Below are 19,549 nucleotides of genomic sequence, written 5' to 3' on the forward strand. Positions count from 1 at the left end.
TTGGACTTTGCTGGCTTAAGTTCCCCTTGGGTTTCTTTATACAAATCAAGGACTGTGATCACAAAAATTTCCTGAATCAAAGAGAGAAATGGAATTTGATTTCGTTTGAATACAGTTGGGTATAAACTTTGCAACCAGATCAGCATACACCGCCCCCTCTGTTATAGGCTGCGTGTCTTCTGTGGTTATTAATAATATAAAATAAGAGAGTGACGGTATTAACCATTACTGTCCATTGAGTGCCTGCTGCAACCAAAGAACAAAAACAAAAACAAAGCCCCTCAGTGTTACAACTCTAGGTGTTTTATCCCTATTTTACAGATATGGGTTAGTTGAGGCTAAAATCTTATGTTAACTTGTGTAAGATGGCCAAACCAGTGAGTAGAAGAGATACGATGTTTTGAGAAATACAAGTGATTAAGGAGCAGAATTTCTTGATATTAAGCACAAAAGGCACAGAAGAGAAAATGTTTAGGAAATATAATGTGGGTCCCGAGGTGATTTTCAAATTATGAAAGACTGTGAGAATGCATTCTGGAGTGATTCATTCCTGTGCTGAAATGCCTCTTACCATTTGTTTATGTATACGGTGTATAACATACTAAAAAGAAAAAAAAAAAGAAAATCAAGAAATCAAGAAAATCAATCAAATGGGACCACAGATGGGGTGGGTGGGGGGATGGAACTGGAGAACCAAACAGAATTCAGTCCAAATTGATTGTTTTCCTCGCCTCTATTTCCCCCAGATTTTGCTCCCACTCTCTGCCACCCCCAACCCAGGGGTCAGCAAACTTTTTCTGTAAAGGGCTAGATAGTAAATATTTGAGACATAGCTTGCCGCGTATTTTCTCTGCCGCAACCTCTCAACTCTGCTGTTACAAAGCAAAAGCAGCATAAACGGATGTTTATGAGTGGCCGTGGTTATTGCAGCGCAAGCCTTCATGTAGGAGCACAAAATGTGAACTTCATATAATTTTCACGCAGTGCGTGTTTTGATTTTGGTTTTGTGGATGTGCGCACACGTTCATGCTGGACCATTAAAAATCATTAGAGCCATTGTTAGTTCATAGGCTGCGCACTTAGGTGGGAAGCCAGATGGGGCTCCCGTGGTTTGCGGACCACCACTCAAGCTTGACCGTCCCCCTCTGGTTTTCAAGCACATAGCTTCTTGTCTCTATGGGTGTTTCTTTTATTCTGGATTACATTTAAACGCTGTTTGGGACCAAGGACTTCATCCCGGAAGAGACTTCCTAGGACCAAGTAGCAGAGACACATGCAGGCACATTTTATAAAAGCAGACTTGCTGAATTGCAGCTGCCAAGTTGACTGCAGGCAACGCAAAGAGAAGCCATTGTGGCTGTCGAGAAGGATTTATAATAAAATGGAAAATTCTTGGTGTCCTCTGTCAATTTCATTGAAGATTAAAGGATAAATGCAGGACTTAGAGTTATCCCAGTAGCTATCTAATTTCAAAGTGATGTTAGCAAATATGAAAATTCTTTGCGTGTTTTACCAGCCTAGGTCATTGCGAAATTTTAAATATTATTGTTGGGTTTTTTTTTTTTTTTTTCCTCACTAGGGAAGCCAGCTTTAATGTGATAGAAACACCCTTGAACTTGTCCTAAAGACAAAGACTTGAGTTTCAGCTCTGTTAGTTTTGCGGTGACATTGGGTAAGTTACCACCTATGGGAGTCCTGGTTGGCTTCCTTATCAGGAAGATGAGACGGAGAACCCTACCTCACAGGGCTTTTCATTTTATTTATTTTATCTTTTCAGCTCTTTACTATTTGTTACGGAAATTTCGAACAGAACCAGAATAGACAGAGGAGTCTTGTGAACCCTCTGTGCCCTGGATCCGCTTCAATGATTCCCTGCATTTCACTAAAGTTCTTTCATCTTTATCCCACTGCATTTTTTCTCTCTGCTAGAACATTCTATAGTAATTCCAAATGGAATATTTCACTGTGCATGACTAAGGGAAAAGCTCTTTCTAAAGAATATCCTAATTCTAATATCATACCTCGTGAAATTACAATAATTCTTTAACATCATTTGTTCCCCAGTCAGATTTAAAGTTTCCCCAGTGGTCTCAACAATGTCTTTATATAACTGGTTTATTTGAATCAAGAGCCAAAGAAGAGTCCTATATTGCATTTGGTCATGTTTCTTAAGACTCTTCATTTATGGCAATTTTCCTTCTCTTCTTCCCATCTTTCTTCATGTAGTTTGTGGAAGGAATTAGTTATTTGTCCCACAGATGTCACATAATTTGGAAGTGGCTAATTGCAACCTTCACCCTTGTAGAGTCCTTGAACATTTTCCTCTTGTTCAGAAACTTACCGTCCTTGGGTACAGAGGCTTGATGAGATTCAAGTTCACTTCTTCTTCTTCTGTTTTTTAAAGCAAACTTTGTAGGTGATGCTTTCTACTTGTAGTTGTACCACATCTAGAGGACAAAATGTCTGGGCGTCTCTTTCTACTTGTGTCAAGATTGATTAGTGAGGTTCCCCAGGTTAGTGCATTCTGCATCAACCTCTCACCTAGTGATTTTAGCCCTGGTTGACGACTGTCGTTCAGATCCATTACCTCATAAAGGGTCGCAAAATGTAGGTCTTCCATCAATCCACTTGGATTTATTAGCAAGAATTCTTTAGAAAGAAGAATCAACTGTCTGGTCACCATGAAATATAATACACACAAGAAAGGCAAGATAAATGCTTGTTGGTGACCCCTCACTCCCTTTCTTGAGCTCATGTTCGTATAATGGTGGCCTCTTTCCATTGAGTTGGATGATGATGGTTGCTGGTTATGGTGGTTTTTCTCCTTCACTGTGACATCAGCAATTTCAAAAGCCTTTATATTTTTCACTACTTCACAGTCATTTCTCTGTCAGGTTGGTTTTTGTGTCTTATCTTAGTAGTATTTGATCACTTTTTGCCTTCTGGCAGAACAAGATATCTCGAGCTTACCTTGTACATTTCTTGTCCTGGACCTAAATCACTCAAGAAGCTGTGGTTTCTTTTTAATAGAAAATGGTATACTGTGACCACAGTCTGGACACTGAGAGCATTACTTGCTTATATTTCTAAATTTTTGAGTGGCTGGACCTAGAATATGCATTTTTAAGGAAAGAAGAATCATTTTCTACTCATCATTTCAGCTTGAATTATAAGGTTTTTACAGAATATTTTTTGTTCTAACTACAAGGACTTTTTCTTTATGCTCAGAATCTTGGTTCTTAATGATGTTAAGACAGTGACTTTGTGGCTTTATTCTACATCATGCATTTCTGTGGGTGCGTGCATGTGTATGCACGTACAGATATACTAGTTTCGAAGTAGCCACATCACTATTTCCATTTTACTGTAATACTAACAATATTATTAGTGAGCATAGTTTAAGGTTGTTTTGCAATTCTTTTTGTTCCTAGGGCATAGCACACCTGGGATAAGTAGTCCCTGGCATGTGCTTTAAAGTCGTGTCAAATAATTCATGTGGATATGTCACCAACTTGGTGTACAGATACAGTCATTTGTTTTATTTCTTATCTTGAAGAATTCCATTTTTCTTTTTAATTTAATTTAATTTTATAATGAGGTAAAATAATTACATTGTTCAGTGTCAAAACTTAGATCACAGATTTTCTCCTTCTATACACATCTCCCTTCTTTTAGAAATTACGATGCTATAGATCCTTTATGAATCTTTTTCTGTACCATGTTTTTTTTTTAAATTGAATAATGCATCCTAGAGAAGATATTTAACCAGTCATCTTTTTGTGGGTATTTTGTCTTTTCCCAACATTTTTCTATTACAAATAATTCTCCAGTAGGTGACCTTTATAGGATATTGAGAGTTAGATGAAGTGAGATATATATATATATATATATATATATACACACACATATATATATATATATTTGTTTATATATGTATATATGTGATATGTACATATGATTTTGTTATAATATGTTGTTTTAGTTCCACAGTCGTTTATTAAGCACTTATGATGTGCTGGAATATAAAGATGAATAAAATGTGGTCCCTGGCCTTGAGGTTTTACCGTCCAATATGATGTAGAGTAAAAAGAAACATTTTATGTGTTTCCTTCTCAGATAATTTGATTTTTATGCTTCTAATCAATGAATGCTTCAGCTGGTACTGTTTTTATATTAAATTAATTTCTGGATTTATGAATCTATACAGCTTATCAATAATTTATAGTATTTCTACTATTTTAATTACAGTGCTAATACAGACTTCTTGTAGTTTATTTTAGTTCTTTTGGTTATCATATCATCAAAAAGAAGTTAGTTTTGTCTAACCCATTTATATTTCCCCAGAGCCAGAATTCACAATGACAGCGGTAACAGGGACCACAGAAGTCCCCCCAAGGGGTAAAAGAGAAGATTATTCTGCCTTGTATGAGTCCACATCAGCTCACGTTATTGAAGAAACTGAATATGTGAAAAAGGTATGCAGGTGCTGGGGATCATATTAGAGTGATATGATTTTTTTGAAATGCAATCTAATATGGATCCATGGACTTTGTTTCTCCCTCCATAGAACCTATGAGGATACATTTGGCAAAGGACAATCCCAGTAGCTGAAATTTCAATATGTGTTTAGTAACCTCTTTTGAGGACATGAACCTTTGTTCCCCCACGTGGAGTAAACTTGAATAATGGGCGAGAAGGTTTCAGAACACCTGTCAGCACTTAATTTTCCCCACAACCTTCACCACTGCACTTCCCACCATTTTATATCATTTCTCAGTTGTTTCATGAGTGTTGATACTGTGTTCCCAAGTAGATGTTTACGAGTCTCGCTGAGTTTCTGTCTCTCCTTAGCCACTTCCTTTTCACAGTTCGGGTTGCTCTCCCCAGTGACCCATGGTGGCATGTTACTTCATTAAAAATGTGAAATCTTATGAGAATCCAGGGATAATGGCTGACAAAAGTATTTTTTCTTAGGAAATGTTTCTTAGAACAGAGGGAAGCATTTGGCTAGAGATAGTTGGTAACTTATTCAGATCGATTAATTCATCTTTGAGTGTTTTGCAATTCTAGAGGTCAGTAAGACATGGGGCTTATATTTCCTGCATATATTTGTATCATCTCCTCTTAGCAATTATTCTGTAGTAATTACTAAATAGTAATTATTCTCTAGTAATTACTAGCTAGTAATTATTCTCTAGTAATTACTAGCTGGTAATTATTTTGTAGTGATTACTAAATAGTAATTGTTTTATAGTAATTACTAAATAGTAAATTAGTACTAAATTACTACATAGGAAAAATAGAATTAAATAGTATTAAATACTAATTACTAAGTGGTAATTATTTTGTAGTATAATATTCACTTAGGTTATATTTTGGGTTTGACTGAGAAAGAATTATAAAGACCAAATGTTCATTTTCTGCAGTCTAAACAATATTAGCCCAAATCGAACTCGGGTTGATGGCAGTTATTTAAATCTGAGATCAGTATTTATGTATTACTTTCCAGATAAATCAGGTACATTATCGCTTGTATAAAGAAAAAAAGTATTTGGCATTAAATGCCTTTGAAAAAAAATGAAATATTTTTTTCTTCTAGATCCGAGCTACTCTGGAAAAGATCCGAAACCAAGTTTTCAAAGATGAAGTAGGACATAAGCGCACAAATGACAAACTAGAAACAAAGGTAATAAATTGATCAAAATGTACCACTTTCTTCCTTCATTAAATAAACATAAAACAGTATAAACCTTATTTTAATAACTTTTTAAGATGCAATTATTAAATTATCCTTTGAAGCTTTGAATGATGACTGTTAAATATTTTGTCAGGATCTAAAGATGTTAATGGGCATATGTATGAAATATTTAACCACAGATGTTATTAGTAGACTCAGATTGGAATGACTAGACCCTACTTGAATATTTTATTTTAAAATTTTTTAAGATTTTATTTTCTTATTTGAGAGAGAGAGAGAGAGATCACAAGTAGGCAGAGAGGCAGGCAGAGAGAGAGGGGGAAGCAGACTCTCTGCTGAGCAGAGAGCCCGACACGGGTCTCAATCCCAGGACCCTGAGATCATGACCTGAGCCAAAGGCAGAGGCTTAACCCACTGAGCCACCCAGGCGACTCAAGACCCTATTTGAATATTTTCAATGGAGCTTACTTATCTAAGGTATATGGGAAGTGTCAGCCTAGCCAGGATATATGGCAGTGATGTTTTCCAAAGATGGATGGAGGTATAACCTTTTAGACTCATCTGAGTCACACAAGTGAACATAGAGTAGAAGCTGTTAGGATTTTAGGTCAGTTGATCAGATTATTGATAAACTTAAATTTCTCTCTCCTCTTCAACTGGCCTTATATTCTTTACATCAAGCAATCTACACGTAGCCTTGTCTGGTTTATGCAGATTAGAGCTCATCTCAGCCAAGTGTACCTCATCAATGTTAATGTTGTCCTCTGTATAGTATGGCCACAGAGAATGCAGCACATAGGATATGAGGCATAAACATTGTTCTCTTTATCATCCTCAGCCTCCCAAACTGACACAACTAGCTCCAAATATTTTCTTATATTAAGTGCTCAGAAACTAGGGGAAAAAAAAGTTAATGTTTGTAAATGGTAAGAAAGATACAAAATTCCATTTTGGTTCTATTGAGTTGCTTATTAGACCTCTAAGTGGAGGTTTCTAATGAGTCCTGCATGTCTGATTCTGGGGGTGAAGGGTCTAGGCTTAGAGGTTCAGGCTACAGGGCAGAGATTTGGGGAATAAGGATAGTGTTTAAAGTTCCAAAATTGGAGGAGATCACCAAACATGAGTGTGGGTAGAAATGACAGGGGCACCTGGGTGGCTCAGTCAGTTGAGCATCTGTAACTCTTGGTTTTGGCTCAGGTCATGATCTTCTGGGTCCTAAGATTGAGACCTGCCTCCTCTCTGTGCTCAGTGGGGAGTCTGCTTGAGGATTCTCTCCCTCCACCCCCCACCCCATGTGCACAGGAGCTCTCTCTCTCTCTCTCTCTCAAAAATAAATAAGTAAATCTTAAAAACCAAAAGAAATGGCAGAAAATTTGAGCACTGAGTTCTGAGATACCCAACACTTAGGAGAAAGAAGAAGAATCACCATGCCAGGCTGCAAAAAGAAGCTAGTGAATTAGAAGGAAAACCAGGAGAGACTGGAGTCACTGAAGACAAGTGAAAAAGGGTTTCAGAAAGGCGGGGAGGAGCCACTGTGTGAAATGGTGCCTATGGGCCAAGTAAGTTGAGGAGTGAACATTGACCACTGGATACAACAATGGGGAGGTTGTTGGTGACCTTGATAGGAGGAGCTTCTTGGGAATAGAGATGAATTGTGCAGCTAGTGGGTCTGCCTTGGTCATCTCAAACCTCAGATGATCGGCAGACAAATAACAGCCTCCAAGTACCTGCCCCTTCCCCCGCAATATCTGAACAATGTCCATGTAGGAATTTAGTTGTCGTGATCTCGGCTTTGCTGCTGTCCAGGTGTGGGCTGCAGTCCCTGATACTTCAGGGAGCTCTTTAGAAATGCAGCATCTGGGAAAGAATAGCCCAAAGCAGATACTGTTTGGGGGGCAGGTGAAATTTACTGGAAAAAATTGTGTAATTGCTTCTAATTCTACTCTCTAGAGATAATCATTATTAACATTTGCTAGGTACATCCTTCAGTTTTTTTTTTTCCTATGCATGATTTTGTATATATGGCTATTTTTCTTTCTATAAAATGGTATTACTGGATATATTGTTTCATATCCTGCATATTTCATGTAGAAGTATATTGTTCACATTTTCCCATGTCGACAAATATTCTTCTATGGCTAAAAAAAAAAAAGAAAGAAAGAAAAGAAAGAAAGAAAGAAAGAAAGAAAGAAAGAAAGAAAGAAATGCAACATCTAGAGCCTCACCTCAGACCTCTTGAATCAGAATCTGTGTTTTCACCAGATCTATCACCAAGTGACTCATATGCACATTAAAGTTCAACATGCACTCATCCATGACCTTTGTAGCTATCTCCTGCTGCCAGCAACCTGCCTTCTACAAGTCTCTCCATCAAGCATTCTTTAATAAATTAAAAAAAAAAAACAAAATAATTTCTATATATAGAGAGTGAGAGTACATAGTAGGGTCTGGAGTAGAGAAAATAAAACCCTGATAGAATTATAGTGACTATATGATTTACATGCAGTATATTCTCTTTTTTTTTCTGTAAATGTAGTCCATTTTTTGTAATGAAAAGAATATTGGCTTTGTAAAACAAATTTGGATTCTAATTCTGGTTCTGGTAGTTATTTTATGTATAACCTCAGGCTTGTTAGTGAAATACTCTCATCTTCAATTTTCTCCTCCATATAAGGGGCATAGTGCCTTCTAGTGTTTTAAGTATTCAGACAAAGGGGTGTTTATCAAACATCTAAAAGATTATGTGGCACATGATAGATGCTTACTAAAAAGAAGCTGTTATTTTTTAATTGTTTCACGTAGGGTATGTAGAATTGTGTAATTCCTTAGTCTGTCTCAAAATAATTTGGAAGGCAGAAAGCATAAGATGGATACTCGAGTGGCTGTTTCATGAGCCCCCCCTTTACTGCATAAACCTGGGCTCAGTACCTCACTTTTCATATCTGTAAAATGGATGTAGTTGAATTAGATAATTTCAGATTTCCTTTCCACTGCCACGTGTCCTTGATTCCAGATGAGATTTATCTTATGCTCTAAGTGTATTTTCAGTGGGCTAGAGTTTATATTGAGTCACACTGGCAGTAACATTCAGTTCTGACATCTCTGGAAATTTTATATGGGGTGATTACAGTGAAGCATCATTGAATGTTGAATATTATGTATGGTAACTATTAAGCCTGATTATATTAGTTTATAATACAATGTAATCAAAATGTACTTATGTCTGCAATTTAAATAAAAAAGGGAAAAAATGGTCCTGTAGGTATTATTTGTCTCCTAAAAAGGACTTACTGGTATATATAAATTATAGGAAATATAATAGTATAAAATATGTACTGCTACCTTTTTTTTTTTAAGATTTTATTTATTTATTTGACAGACAGAGATCACAAGTAGGCAGCAGAGAGGTAGACGGGGTGGGGGGGGAGCAGTTTCCCCACTGAGCAGAGAACCTGATGTGGGGCTTGATCCCAGGACCCTGAGATCAGGATCGGAGTCAAAGGCAGAGGCTTTAACCCACTGAGCCACCAGGTGCCCCTACCTTTTTTTTGATATAATAATCTAATCAATTTTTGAGCAAATATGGAGGCCAGCTGCTTCATCTAGAATTCCCCATTGATATTTGAAATTCAAAATATAGTATTTTATTTGTGTTGAGCTGAATCTTTTTTGGTATATGTAATAGTGAGTGATAATTAATTATTGCCAAATTTGTAGAGGAAAGGAGTAGTCAGATTGATGATTTTCATGTTTTTTCATTTCAGCACTGTCGTAACATTGAAAATGGCTCTGATCCTGAAATGAACCCTTCTTGTGGCCATTTAGATCTGCTCATGGAAAGGATGAAAGGAAAGGAAGAGCAGCTCTTAGAAATGAACAAAGAAAATGAAATATTGAAAATCAAGGTATGGTTAGCAGGAGAAATTTTTTTTTAATTTTATTTATTTTTTATTTTGGGAGAGAGTGAGGAGAGGCAAGAGGAAAGGGAGAGACACTCTCAAGCAGACTCCTTGCTGAGTGTGGAACCTGACGTGGGGCTCCACCTCACAACCCTGAGATCACAACCTGAGCCAAAACCAAGAGTTGGATGCTTAACTGACTGAGCCACCCAGTTGCCCCATTAGGAGAAATTTCTAATTTTGGATTTTTGAGCCAATAAGATAGTTTCATGGATGTGTAAAAGCAGACAGACATCCTTATACATCCACAGATCCACACGGATGCTCATCTACATAGAAAAACATTTTCCATTTCATAAATTAAATCTCACTGTTTTATTTTGGAGACGATGTTTACTATTGAAAAGATTTTACAAAAGTTCAGTGGATATAGTTTCAGTTGTGCAAGATGAGTCCATTCTAGAGGTCTTTGTTGTGCCTACAGTTAATACCGTGTCTTACACTGAAAAATGTGTTAGGAGGGTCAGTCTCATGTTAACTGTTCTTACTAAATAATTTTAAGTCTTTCATGTTTAATTAATATTAATTAGAGCACTCAACGTCAAATGTCTCATCATTTTATTTAATTAATCTATTCTTGGATGCTTTATACATATATATTTTTGTTTGTTTGTTTATTTGTTATGTAGGCAGTCCTGCAATGAATAGCTCTGTAGGTAAATCTTTGTGGCCATTCTTGATTATTTCTTTAGGTTAAGTCCTTTGAGAAATTCATGACACTTGCCCTTAATCCTCACATCTTGTCCCATGGCTAATTTAGGAAAATACGTCTCTTAGGACTGTTGCAGATATCACTGATAAAACATGAATAAGTGTATAAGCTGAGAAGGTACTGTGCAGTCTTTGAAGGGTGCAGTTTATAAACACAAGGCATTGCCTTGGAGCTGTGGATTGGCCTGGTCAATCGTCATGCAAATCCTTCTGCACGACAGTTTTCCTAAATAGGACATTTCTCATTGTACATTTTCCTCTTACCGGATCATTTCTCTGCTCTATGATCTAGGAGGGTGCACATGGTACAGTTACAACCTGTTTTCTACCCCTTATCACACTGTTCTGCCTTTAACCCATTTTTGCTGTAAATATCAAAACATTCATGACCTCTTTTCCCAGCTGGAAGCCTCCAGACAAGCGGGAGCAACAGCTCTGAGAAACGTGGCCCAGAGGTTATTTGAAATCTACCAGACACAGTCTGAAGAAGTTAGAAAGAAGCATGAGGCTGGTAAACACTTACTCGAGGTAGGGAGCTAGCCCCATGTCAATGGGAAAACAAACACATGTAACCATTCTAGGAATACTAATATCTCATTAATTCTACATGGCTTCAGTGTTGTTGTAGCCCATCGGGTTTGTTTTGAAGGAAACCCTAAATTCGAAAGCGTAATTTCAATCAAGTGTGAATTATTACATTTTTTTTGGCTACTCGGCATTATAGAGCAAGAAAATATCTGTGTAAATTTAATAAAAGCAAGAGTTTGACAGTTGTTTTTCTGACCAAAGGTTAACAAACTTGAAAAGGAACAGCAATTGAAACAACATGTTGAAAATCTGAATCAAGTCGCTGAAAAGCTTGAAGAAAAACATAATCAAATCACAGAGCTGGAGAACCTTGTAGAGAGGATGGAAAAGGTGAGCTCCTGGGGATATAAAGGGATTTCTTCCAGACAGGGTTAGGGAGGGAATGAAAGAAAGTAACACTAAAATAAATAAGATATGTGTGTGTGTGTGTATATATATGTGTGTATATATATATACACACACACGTACACACACACATATATATACATTTATAGTTATATCTATATATATTTATATATGTTATATATATGTTATATGTATGTTACATGTGTTATTTATATATTATATAAATATAGTTTATAGATTTATATAATTAAATATGTTTGTATAATTATATATGTATATATTTTAAAGATTTTATTTATTTATTTGACTGAGAGAGACACAGTGAGAAAGGGAACACAAGCAGGGGGAGTGGGAGAGGGAGAAGCAGGCTCCCCACCAAGCAGGGAGCCTGATGTGGGGCTCGATCCTAGGACCCTGGGATCATGACCTGAGCCAAAGGCAGACCCTTAAAGACTGAGCCACCAGGAGCCCCATAATTACATATATTTTAGAGAGAAATTATGCATGCTAAAGGGAGCAGTGGGAGGGGGGCAGAAGGAGAGGGAGAGAGAGAATCTCAAGCAGACTCTCTGCTGACCATAGAGCCCAACAGGGGCCTTGATTTCATGACCCTGAGATCATGATCTGAGCAAAAATGAAGAGCAGGATGCCCAACCAAGGAGCCACCCAGGCACCCCTAAAATAAGTAAGATATTAATTGAAAGTAAGTATTCTTTGCAACTACTAAGACTGCAGGAAGTACTCAATAATGTTAGTTCCTCCTCTTACACACTTAGAATGATCTGAATAGTCGCTGATTGACTGCTCTACAAATACTGCGGTCATATCATCCTTTGTCACTTTCTCTAGTGCATGTCTGGCTTAGAAAGGGGAAGCAGATGAGGCTGCGAGTAGAAACAATGGGAACGATCACAAGCCCACCTATTACTAGTCATCATACAGTGGATCCCTGTAATCACAGCAGTATCACAGCAGTCCTACGTATTAGAGTCAGGGACATAGTCATACAGTGGCTACCCAAGCTCACTTTAGGGTTGCGAATACCTATGGCTGCATTAGAACAGATATAGTTCACATTAAGAAAAGACATCCTGGGGGCACCTGGGTGGCTCAGTGGGTTGGGCCTCTGCCTTCAGTTCAGGTCATGATCTCAGAGTCCTGGGATCGAGCCCCACATCAGGCTCCCTGCTCGGTGGGGAGCCTGCTTCTCCCTTTCTCTCTGCCTGCCTCTCTGCCTACTTGTGATCTCTCTTTCTCTGTCAAATAAATAAATATAATCTTAAAAAAGAAAAGAAAAGACATCCTGTAGGAATTAGAACTTCCATAAGAGACAATTTAGAGAAGAGTTGGGACAGAGCAAAAAATTCTTAAAAACTTCATGCAGTGTGCCTTTGAGGGCCTGACACTCCAAATATATGCAAAAGGTGAGCCCATAAATTAAATAACGCATCCCTTAGAATTTAGAATACAGACAAACCAAGGAATACTGGGGTTTTAGTGGCAAAACAAACTAATAGAAAACTGGGCTCTCTGAAACTGAATTTGGGGTAGATAAGAATATAGGCTTTGGAGGTGCCTGGACGCCTGGCTCATTCAGTGGAGCACGAGACTCTTATTCTCAGGATTGTAAGTTCGAGCCTCATATTGGGTATGGAGATTACTTAAAAATAAAATCTTAAAGGAAGAATATATAGGCTTTGACTGCTGCCTGTCAATAAATTTTTATATTTATTCTAGTAATTCCCTGATTTGCCTCTTCCCTTCTCAGCCTTATTCTGCTTCATGTCTCCTTGAGTTGATGCCATTTGAGAAATGTCACTTCAAAAGTGTCACATTTCAATGTTGATGATTCTTGCCAAAGGAATTTGGTTAACTTTCTACATATTTCCCAGTCACTTAATTTATAACACTGAGTTTGGTTGAATTTGTAGTGCCAATGAAGGTCCTATGAGGAAATTACAAAAATTAAATAAGCCCAAATTTAACTGAATCTAGTAATAATAATATATAGCTACATCTGTGTTGTGTATGTTGCATGGTGGGTCACTGAATGTGTTACTGTCCCCAGAATCTCTGGGCTAGAATATCCTTCAGCAGCTGGTTTGCTACAGTGCAGACAGTTTATAGTTAGGATATTTTGGACAAACTGTAACATTTGGATGACTACTTTGTAGCGTTAGAATATTTATCCTGTAATAAATAGTTCCACAATCTCAGCACAAAGAACGTTTGCCTTTAGGAAAGGAAGACAATTCTGAAATGCAAATAGGGCCGATTAACCAGCTTTCATTTGAATTTAGACTTGTGATCACCTCCAACCCAAACCCAGTCACAATAGGCCAGGTTTAATAGCCAGCTGTGGAGTATCATTTCTATTTCTTAGAAATCCTGCGAAGTCTGTACTGAATGTGAGTTCATCTCAGAATTGTGGGTTACAGTCACTTCACTGTTTGCTCAACAAATGCTTGAGTACTTACCATGTACCAGTCAGAGCTAGAGGCGGGGTATCTGTTTGTGAATGAACCAGGTGTGGTGTCTTTGTAGAAATTGCAATGTGGGTTATCTGGGTTCTATGGTACTCCAGGAACTTCTCCTACTTCTTTTCATTCATTCTCCTAGGGAAGCAAACAACCATATTGAAGGTAGGGGAAAGTACCCCAGAATAAACCTGACTGGCTAGGTACTAATAGGCATTTTTGAGAAGAAATAGCTTAGCATTTATCTTTTTTGTGTGTTTTTGGGTTTTTGGCCTTTATTTTGATATTGACCCATAATGGTGGGCTGTCTCTGGGTGCTCTGTGACAAAGTAAGTGGATAGGATACCCATGGTTCATGACATGCAGGAACCTTCTGGAATATTCTAGTTCAGTAATTTCCTGGAGTGGGGCTTATTGGAACCTCAGGGAGCTGGAGGTGGAGGTAGGTGGGGATGGCTGGAAGGGCACTGTGCAGGAGTTTTTTAAAAGGGATGTTGTATCTGTAAAACAAATAAGCAAACAAATTAAACTATAAGGAGAAAAACTTGGCAATACCTTCTTTTGCAGGGTAATAGCAAGAATACTTTTAAGGCTGTGATAAATGGTTCCTCAGGTAGGGGGTGTGTATCAGAATGAGAGGAGGGTTAACTCTAGATTTCTGCCTTAGTAGGAGAAAGATAGGAGTTCAGAAAGAAAATGAAAATTAAAAATGAACACCCACACAGTTGATAAATATTGCCCTGGTAGTGGGTGGCCCCTGGAAAAGGATTCATTTTCTACTCACTTGAACAAGCCACTGCTCCAGTAAATAGCCATTAGTGGTATGAGGTCTGGTAATGAACACATTACTTAAAACCTTCACCATCTGTCCCACTTTAATCAGGAATGCAGTGAGAATGAATTCCATAAACACAACGATAAGCCAGCAAAACCACCCAATAAGAGCGTTTTAATACGGCATATGTTCCTTTTGCTAGCAGTGCAATTCTGTTGCTTCATATTTGTTTTCCAGTGTCATTGATTTAGCTCTATTAGAAATTTAGAGCTCAGAGGTGCTTTGGAGACCACCTAGTTTCCTCATCACCATTTTGTAAATGAGAACAGTGGGAACCAGGAACGATTCCACTGTCCTCCAGTTACCGGTTCAACATGCTTTCCATTATGCCCCCATGTTCTCTGGCGTCAGATAAAAATGATATACTTGGTTCCTAAATCATTTAGATGTTAACATACGGCCATTATTTAAATTGGTGTCTACTCCACTTTGATCGGTAGGGGGAGGGAGCTCTTGAGCTTCCCAGAGGGGCAGTTTTGGGAAGAGTGTTTTGCCCACTGGGTGGTGCTGTGAATTCCTTTCCTTTTCCACAAGACGCTGTCCCTGAGAAAAAGTGCCAGCCTGTATGGTGTGATTGTCCGTGTTGTCAGAGAGGAAGCATTAAGAGTCCAGGCTCCATGCTGGAACCTTGTCCAGAGTCGAATGTTTACTTGTCCAGTTGTCCAGTCTGCTTGAACCCTGGTTATGAAGATCCATTCATGGATAGTAAGTCCATTAGGAGGGATGTTAAACACCATTTTCCTCCCTACAAAGTCAAAATATATTACCAGTGATGTATTTCTTGGATGATCCAAGTATCATAATAAGCTTACAAGGCATACCCATGATCCCTCAAAAATAAGTTGAATACAGCTAGGGAACCTAAGTTAGATTCCTATATGTGACAAGAATGCTACAGAAAAAAATTGAAAAAATTTAATATAAACTTAAAAAATGATAGCACGTAAGACAGGAAGTGTTTGGCACCTTCAAATTATACATTGAGGTCTTAATATGTACAAGAGAAGCATGTGGGGCTTTCACATATAGTATCTCCAACCATCCCAACCCTTTCAATATAGGTAACATTATCCCTATTTTAGGGATGTTCGAAAAGTCATGACTTTAAAAAACCGTGACTTAAAAACATATAGAATGAATACATGTCAGGTATTTTACTCAACTCATTCATTAACAAGGGAAGCAGTAAGATGGTAAAACCAGTTTAAATACAAAATGTGGAGAAACTGGCTATGTATAGGCATTTTGAAAAAAGGAATATAGGATCAGATTACTAGATTAGATATAAAACTGGTTAATATTTTTGAAGGCAATCAAACCATAACCTGTGGGATTATCTTTTCTACCAGGCAGAAATCTACAAATAAACATACAACTTCACAGAGTCAGGGCTCTAATCAAACCGTAAACAATAAAGTCAAACACAGACATTCTGCATGAGGATTGGTTATTCAACAGTAGGACCCAGTAGGACATTAAATTCATAGATGGTTTTGATTTCCAAGTTTTGGCTAATTTTTCTTAACAAACATAAGGCCCAGAGAGGTTAAAGCCTTGGCAAAAATTATTACAGTCCCAGTTTCAAAACCAGGTCGGTCCGTGTCCAAAGAGATTCCCATATTTTCGCTCTATAACACCACATTTCGTAATTTACCTGCATAAACACTGCAGCAGGAGTGGTTTTAAACAGCATCGTAAACAGTGTCAAAACATCTCTTGCCATCCAATATTAAAAACAACAACAACAACAACAGCCACCCACAATCATCCCAGCTTGGTTTTTCATGGATTACTGTTTTTCTTTTGACTGGAAAGAATTTGGTTTAATAATGATATTCAGGTATTTTTTAGGTTTTCTCTTTCCGTGTCAAAATATCTCTTCTATTCTAACTAGGAAGTGACTTTATTACCCCTGGTCTTGCTCCTTCACTAGAAATTCATTTGCTACTTTTCTACTTTCTGGCAGATGCCGTGTGGGCAGGTAGCGGAATAAGGTCAATAGTGTCCTTGGATACCAGCGACTTGGTCTAATGAGGGGGAAGCAGGTGGGATGGAGGGAGAGCGGATGCCTAGAGAGATGAGCTGCCAGTTTGGATCTGGGTGGGGTGGAGAGAGGCGGAGTTCGACCGAGCAAGATATACTTCCGTAGTTGGCTGGAGGAGGAACAAAACCTCTCCAGGCAAGTGAGGGGAGTGAGGACAGCTCGTCTTGACCTGTCGCTGAGCTACTTGGAAACCACACGAGAGGATGCTGGCTGGGTCTCCCTGGGGTGGATGGTAACAGTGCCATCTGAAATGAGCTCTTTAGCTTAAAAATATTGTCTAATATTATAAGAAGTGCTTTTTGCCAACAGTTTGCAAGAGTGACTTAGCAAACACACGCACACATGCACAGAAATAAATGAGATTGTATTTTATTTCCTTCTAGGAAAAGAAAACACTGCTAGAAAGAAAACTGTCTTTGGAGAACAAGCTGCTGCAACTCAAATCCAATGCTACGTATGCTAAAAGGTCTGCAAATCTCCCTCCTTACGAAAGCGGTTCCCGACACCTTTCCTCTCTGCTGTCCACTGGCCAGTGGACAGCAGGCTAGCACCCTCCAAGGAGACAGGAGGGCTGAAAGGGCAGGACAAAGGGAGATTTCTTAATATGAATAGCCATGTGCCTCCCCTCCCTCCCACTGGCAGAGTTCCCTGGAGGTACTGGGAAACTAGGGCAGGGTCAGTCCTCCTGAAGAATGAATGAGCCTGTCCCTTCCCTGTTGACTGGATTGTTGAAGAGGATGCTTCATTCCCTCCTAATGCTTCTGATTTTGTTAAAGGGTCTCAGCTGTAGCCTGCAGCAAAGTGGCTAGCCCTCAAACAGAACTGTCAGATCCTTTTACAGTGCTCCTCAACTTTGCAGAGTATGAAGGAACTACTCTGAATGCATTCTTAGTTCTTTGGACTTATTTCCGAATACTCGTAATTCACAAGCTGTTACAGTCCCAAGTATGGGTGTGGACCATGGGTACCACCCAAGTGTTGGATTACTTCACTTCACGGGGCTTAGAAAAAATCTGTGGAGGGCGCCTGGGTGGCTCAGTGGGTTAAAACCTCTGCCTTTGGCTCAGGTCATGATCTCAGGGTCCTGGGATCGAGTCCTGCATCGGGCTCTCTGCTCAGCCGGGAGCCTGCTTCCTCCTCTCTCTCTCTCTGCCTGCCTTTCTGCCTACTTGTGATCTCTTTCTCAAATAAATAAATAAATAAATAAATAAATCTTTTAAAAAAAAGAAAAAAGAAAAATTCTGTGCAACATCATGTAATAACTCATCACATATAAAATTTCCTCACTCCCCGCCTTGCCTCCCCTCCCCTCCCCTTCCCTTCCCTTCCCTTCTCATTCTGAACCTGGCACTGTCACTATAGGTCCTGATACAGTGTTCAAATTCAGGCCCATTTTGAGGTCTTATTGTATCCATCTGGAACTATCGCTTCCTAGGATATCAAGCACTCTGATGAGCCTCAGAAATTACAAATTCTTATTTTCACTTATTCAATCGTATATACTCAAATATCCCTCTCTCTTGGTCTTTGATTTTTTTTTTTTTTTCTGTTTCTCTTTCCTTTCCAATGATCTCTCTTTCTCTTCTCATCTCTCAAAAGCTTCTGCCTTCTGTCTGGGTCATGTTCATGTAGTGGACCACATTTGTCAAAGTCCAGACCGGGGCTGACCCCAACGATTGCATTTCCATATTCAGAACACGCTGAAATATCACTGATGTTCATTTACCCATATTCTTCCTTGTGAACAAACATATAGCCCCAGGAGGGCAGGTAGCACTGTGCATCTCTGTAGAAGATGAAGGAAGTACTGTGGACGACATCCATAGGTCTTCAGAATCACTTGCATATACTCCTAACCTAACTCTAAGTAAATCTGTGGATTATGTTGTGTTTTCTTTTTTTCTTTCTGGAAGACAGGCTGTCCATGCAGCAGAACTACTGGCTGGTACAATATGTTTTCCATCAAGAGCCCAGACAATCTGAGTCTGATTTTTTTTTCTTTAAAAGTGATTTTTATTGATAATAGGATTTTTGTCAGTCTTTGAGCCAAAAATGTAACCATTTTAAAAACCAAATTGAACTATTCCTTCTGTTCTCTTATATATGAACAGTTGTTATAGGGAATTCTCAGAAAGCTCTTAGGGAGGATTTAGAAATGTCTTAAGGGAAATGGATGTTTTGTGTTTCTAGAAAGGTGTTTGAACATCCAGGCTTATGTAATTTTCATAGATTGTAGGCATCACAAATATTTATCTTACTTATTATTTGTCTGTGTGTAGAGGTATTCACTCTGCAATGTGACAAGAAAATGGAATCAGTGGGAGTCAGGCTCTTTTGGTTAAAGCAATAGAGAGTTGGTTAAGCTACCATAAATAAGAAGATTCCTGGGTAGATGAAGATTGAACAGATATGGCCGTAAAGAAGATGCATCTCATGGGAAGGCAGGAGGACCGCCCTTCAGCACCTAATGGGTTTTTAAAAACCACACGATTTTGTTGTTCCTATTCAGTTGTGTGTATTTGTACAGTTTCACTCCTTCTTGTTCCTTGTTTTTCCTGTGTGATTTATTAACTTTTCTCAGTGGTTTTCTCCAGCTGGCTCCGAGCAGGGGGTTCTGGGTGACTAAATTTCCCTTGGGCAAGATGGCGGGTTTGAAAGGTGCCATGACTCTCTGCCATTTTGATGAAAAGATTTAGTATGTTCTAACCTGGCATTTCTAATATTTAAAAGCATCTCTAAAAATGATGACTTTAAAGTGTTCAATAATTCAGGAGAAAATGACAGGTTTTTTGCATATGGATATGAATATATAATTATATTACGCTAGTCTCCACAATTACTTTTAACGAGAGTTAAGATACTTGGCAGAAGCATCTCATGAAAAACAAGGTT

The 19,549-nt window shown here is 38.4% G+C and overlaps 1 protein-coding gene across 1 annotated transcript in view; it reads left to right on the forward strand.

Annotated features, from left to right (window-relative positions):
- Nucleotides 1–19,549, forward strand: part of CCDC68 (coiled-coil domain containing 68) — a 49,771-nt gene that overhangs the window by 12,117 nt on the left and 18,105 nt on the right. The window contains exons 2-7 of the mRNA XM_080821959.1: nt 4,345–4,475; nt 5,600–5,686; nt 9,463–9,603; nt 10,771–10,896; nt 11,158–11,286; nt 17,041–17,123. Of these exons, the coding sequence (XP_080678085.1) occupies nt 4,359–4,475; nt 5,600–5,686; nt 9,463–9,603; nt 10,771–10,896; nt 11,158–11,286; nt 17,041–17,123 (683 nt within the window). The 5' untranslated portion in view covers nt 4,345–4,358. The remainder of the gene's footprint in view (nt 1–4,344; nt 4,476–5,599; nt 5,687–9,462; nt 9,604–10,770; nt 10,897–11,157; nt 11,287–17,040; nt 17,124–19,549) is intronic.

Source organism: Martes martes (genome assembly GCF_963455335.1).
Source record: "Martes martes genome assembly, chromosome: 13".
NCBI lineage: Eukaryota > Metazoa > Chordata > Mammalia > Carnivora > Mustelidae > Martes > Martes martes.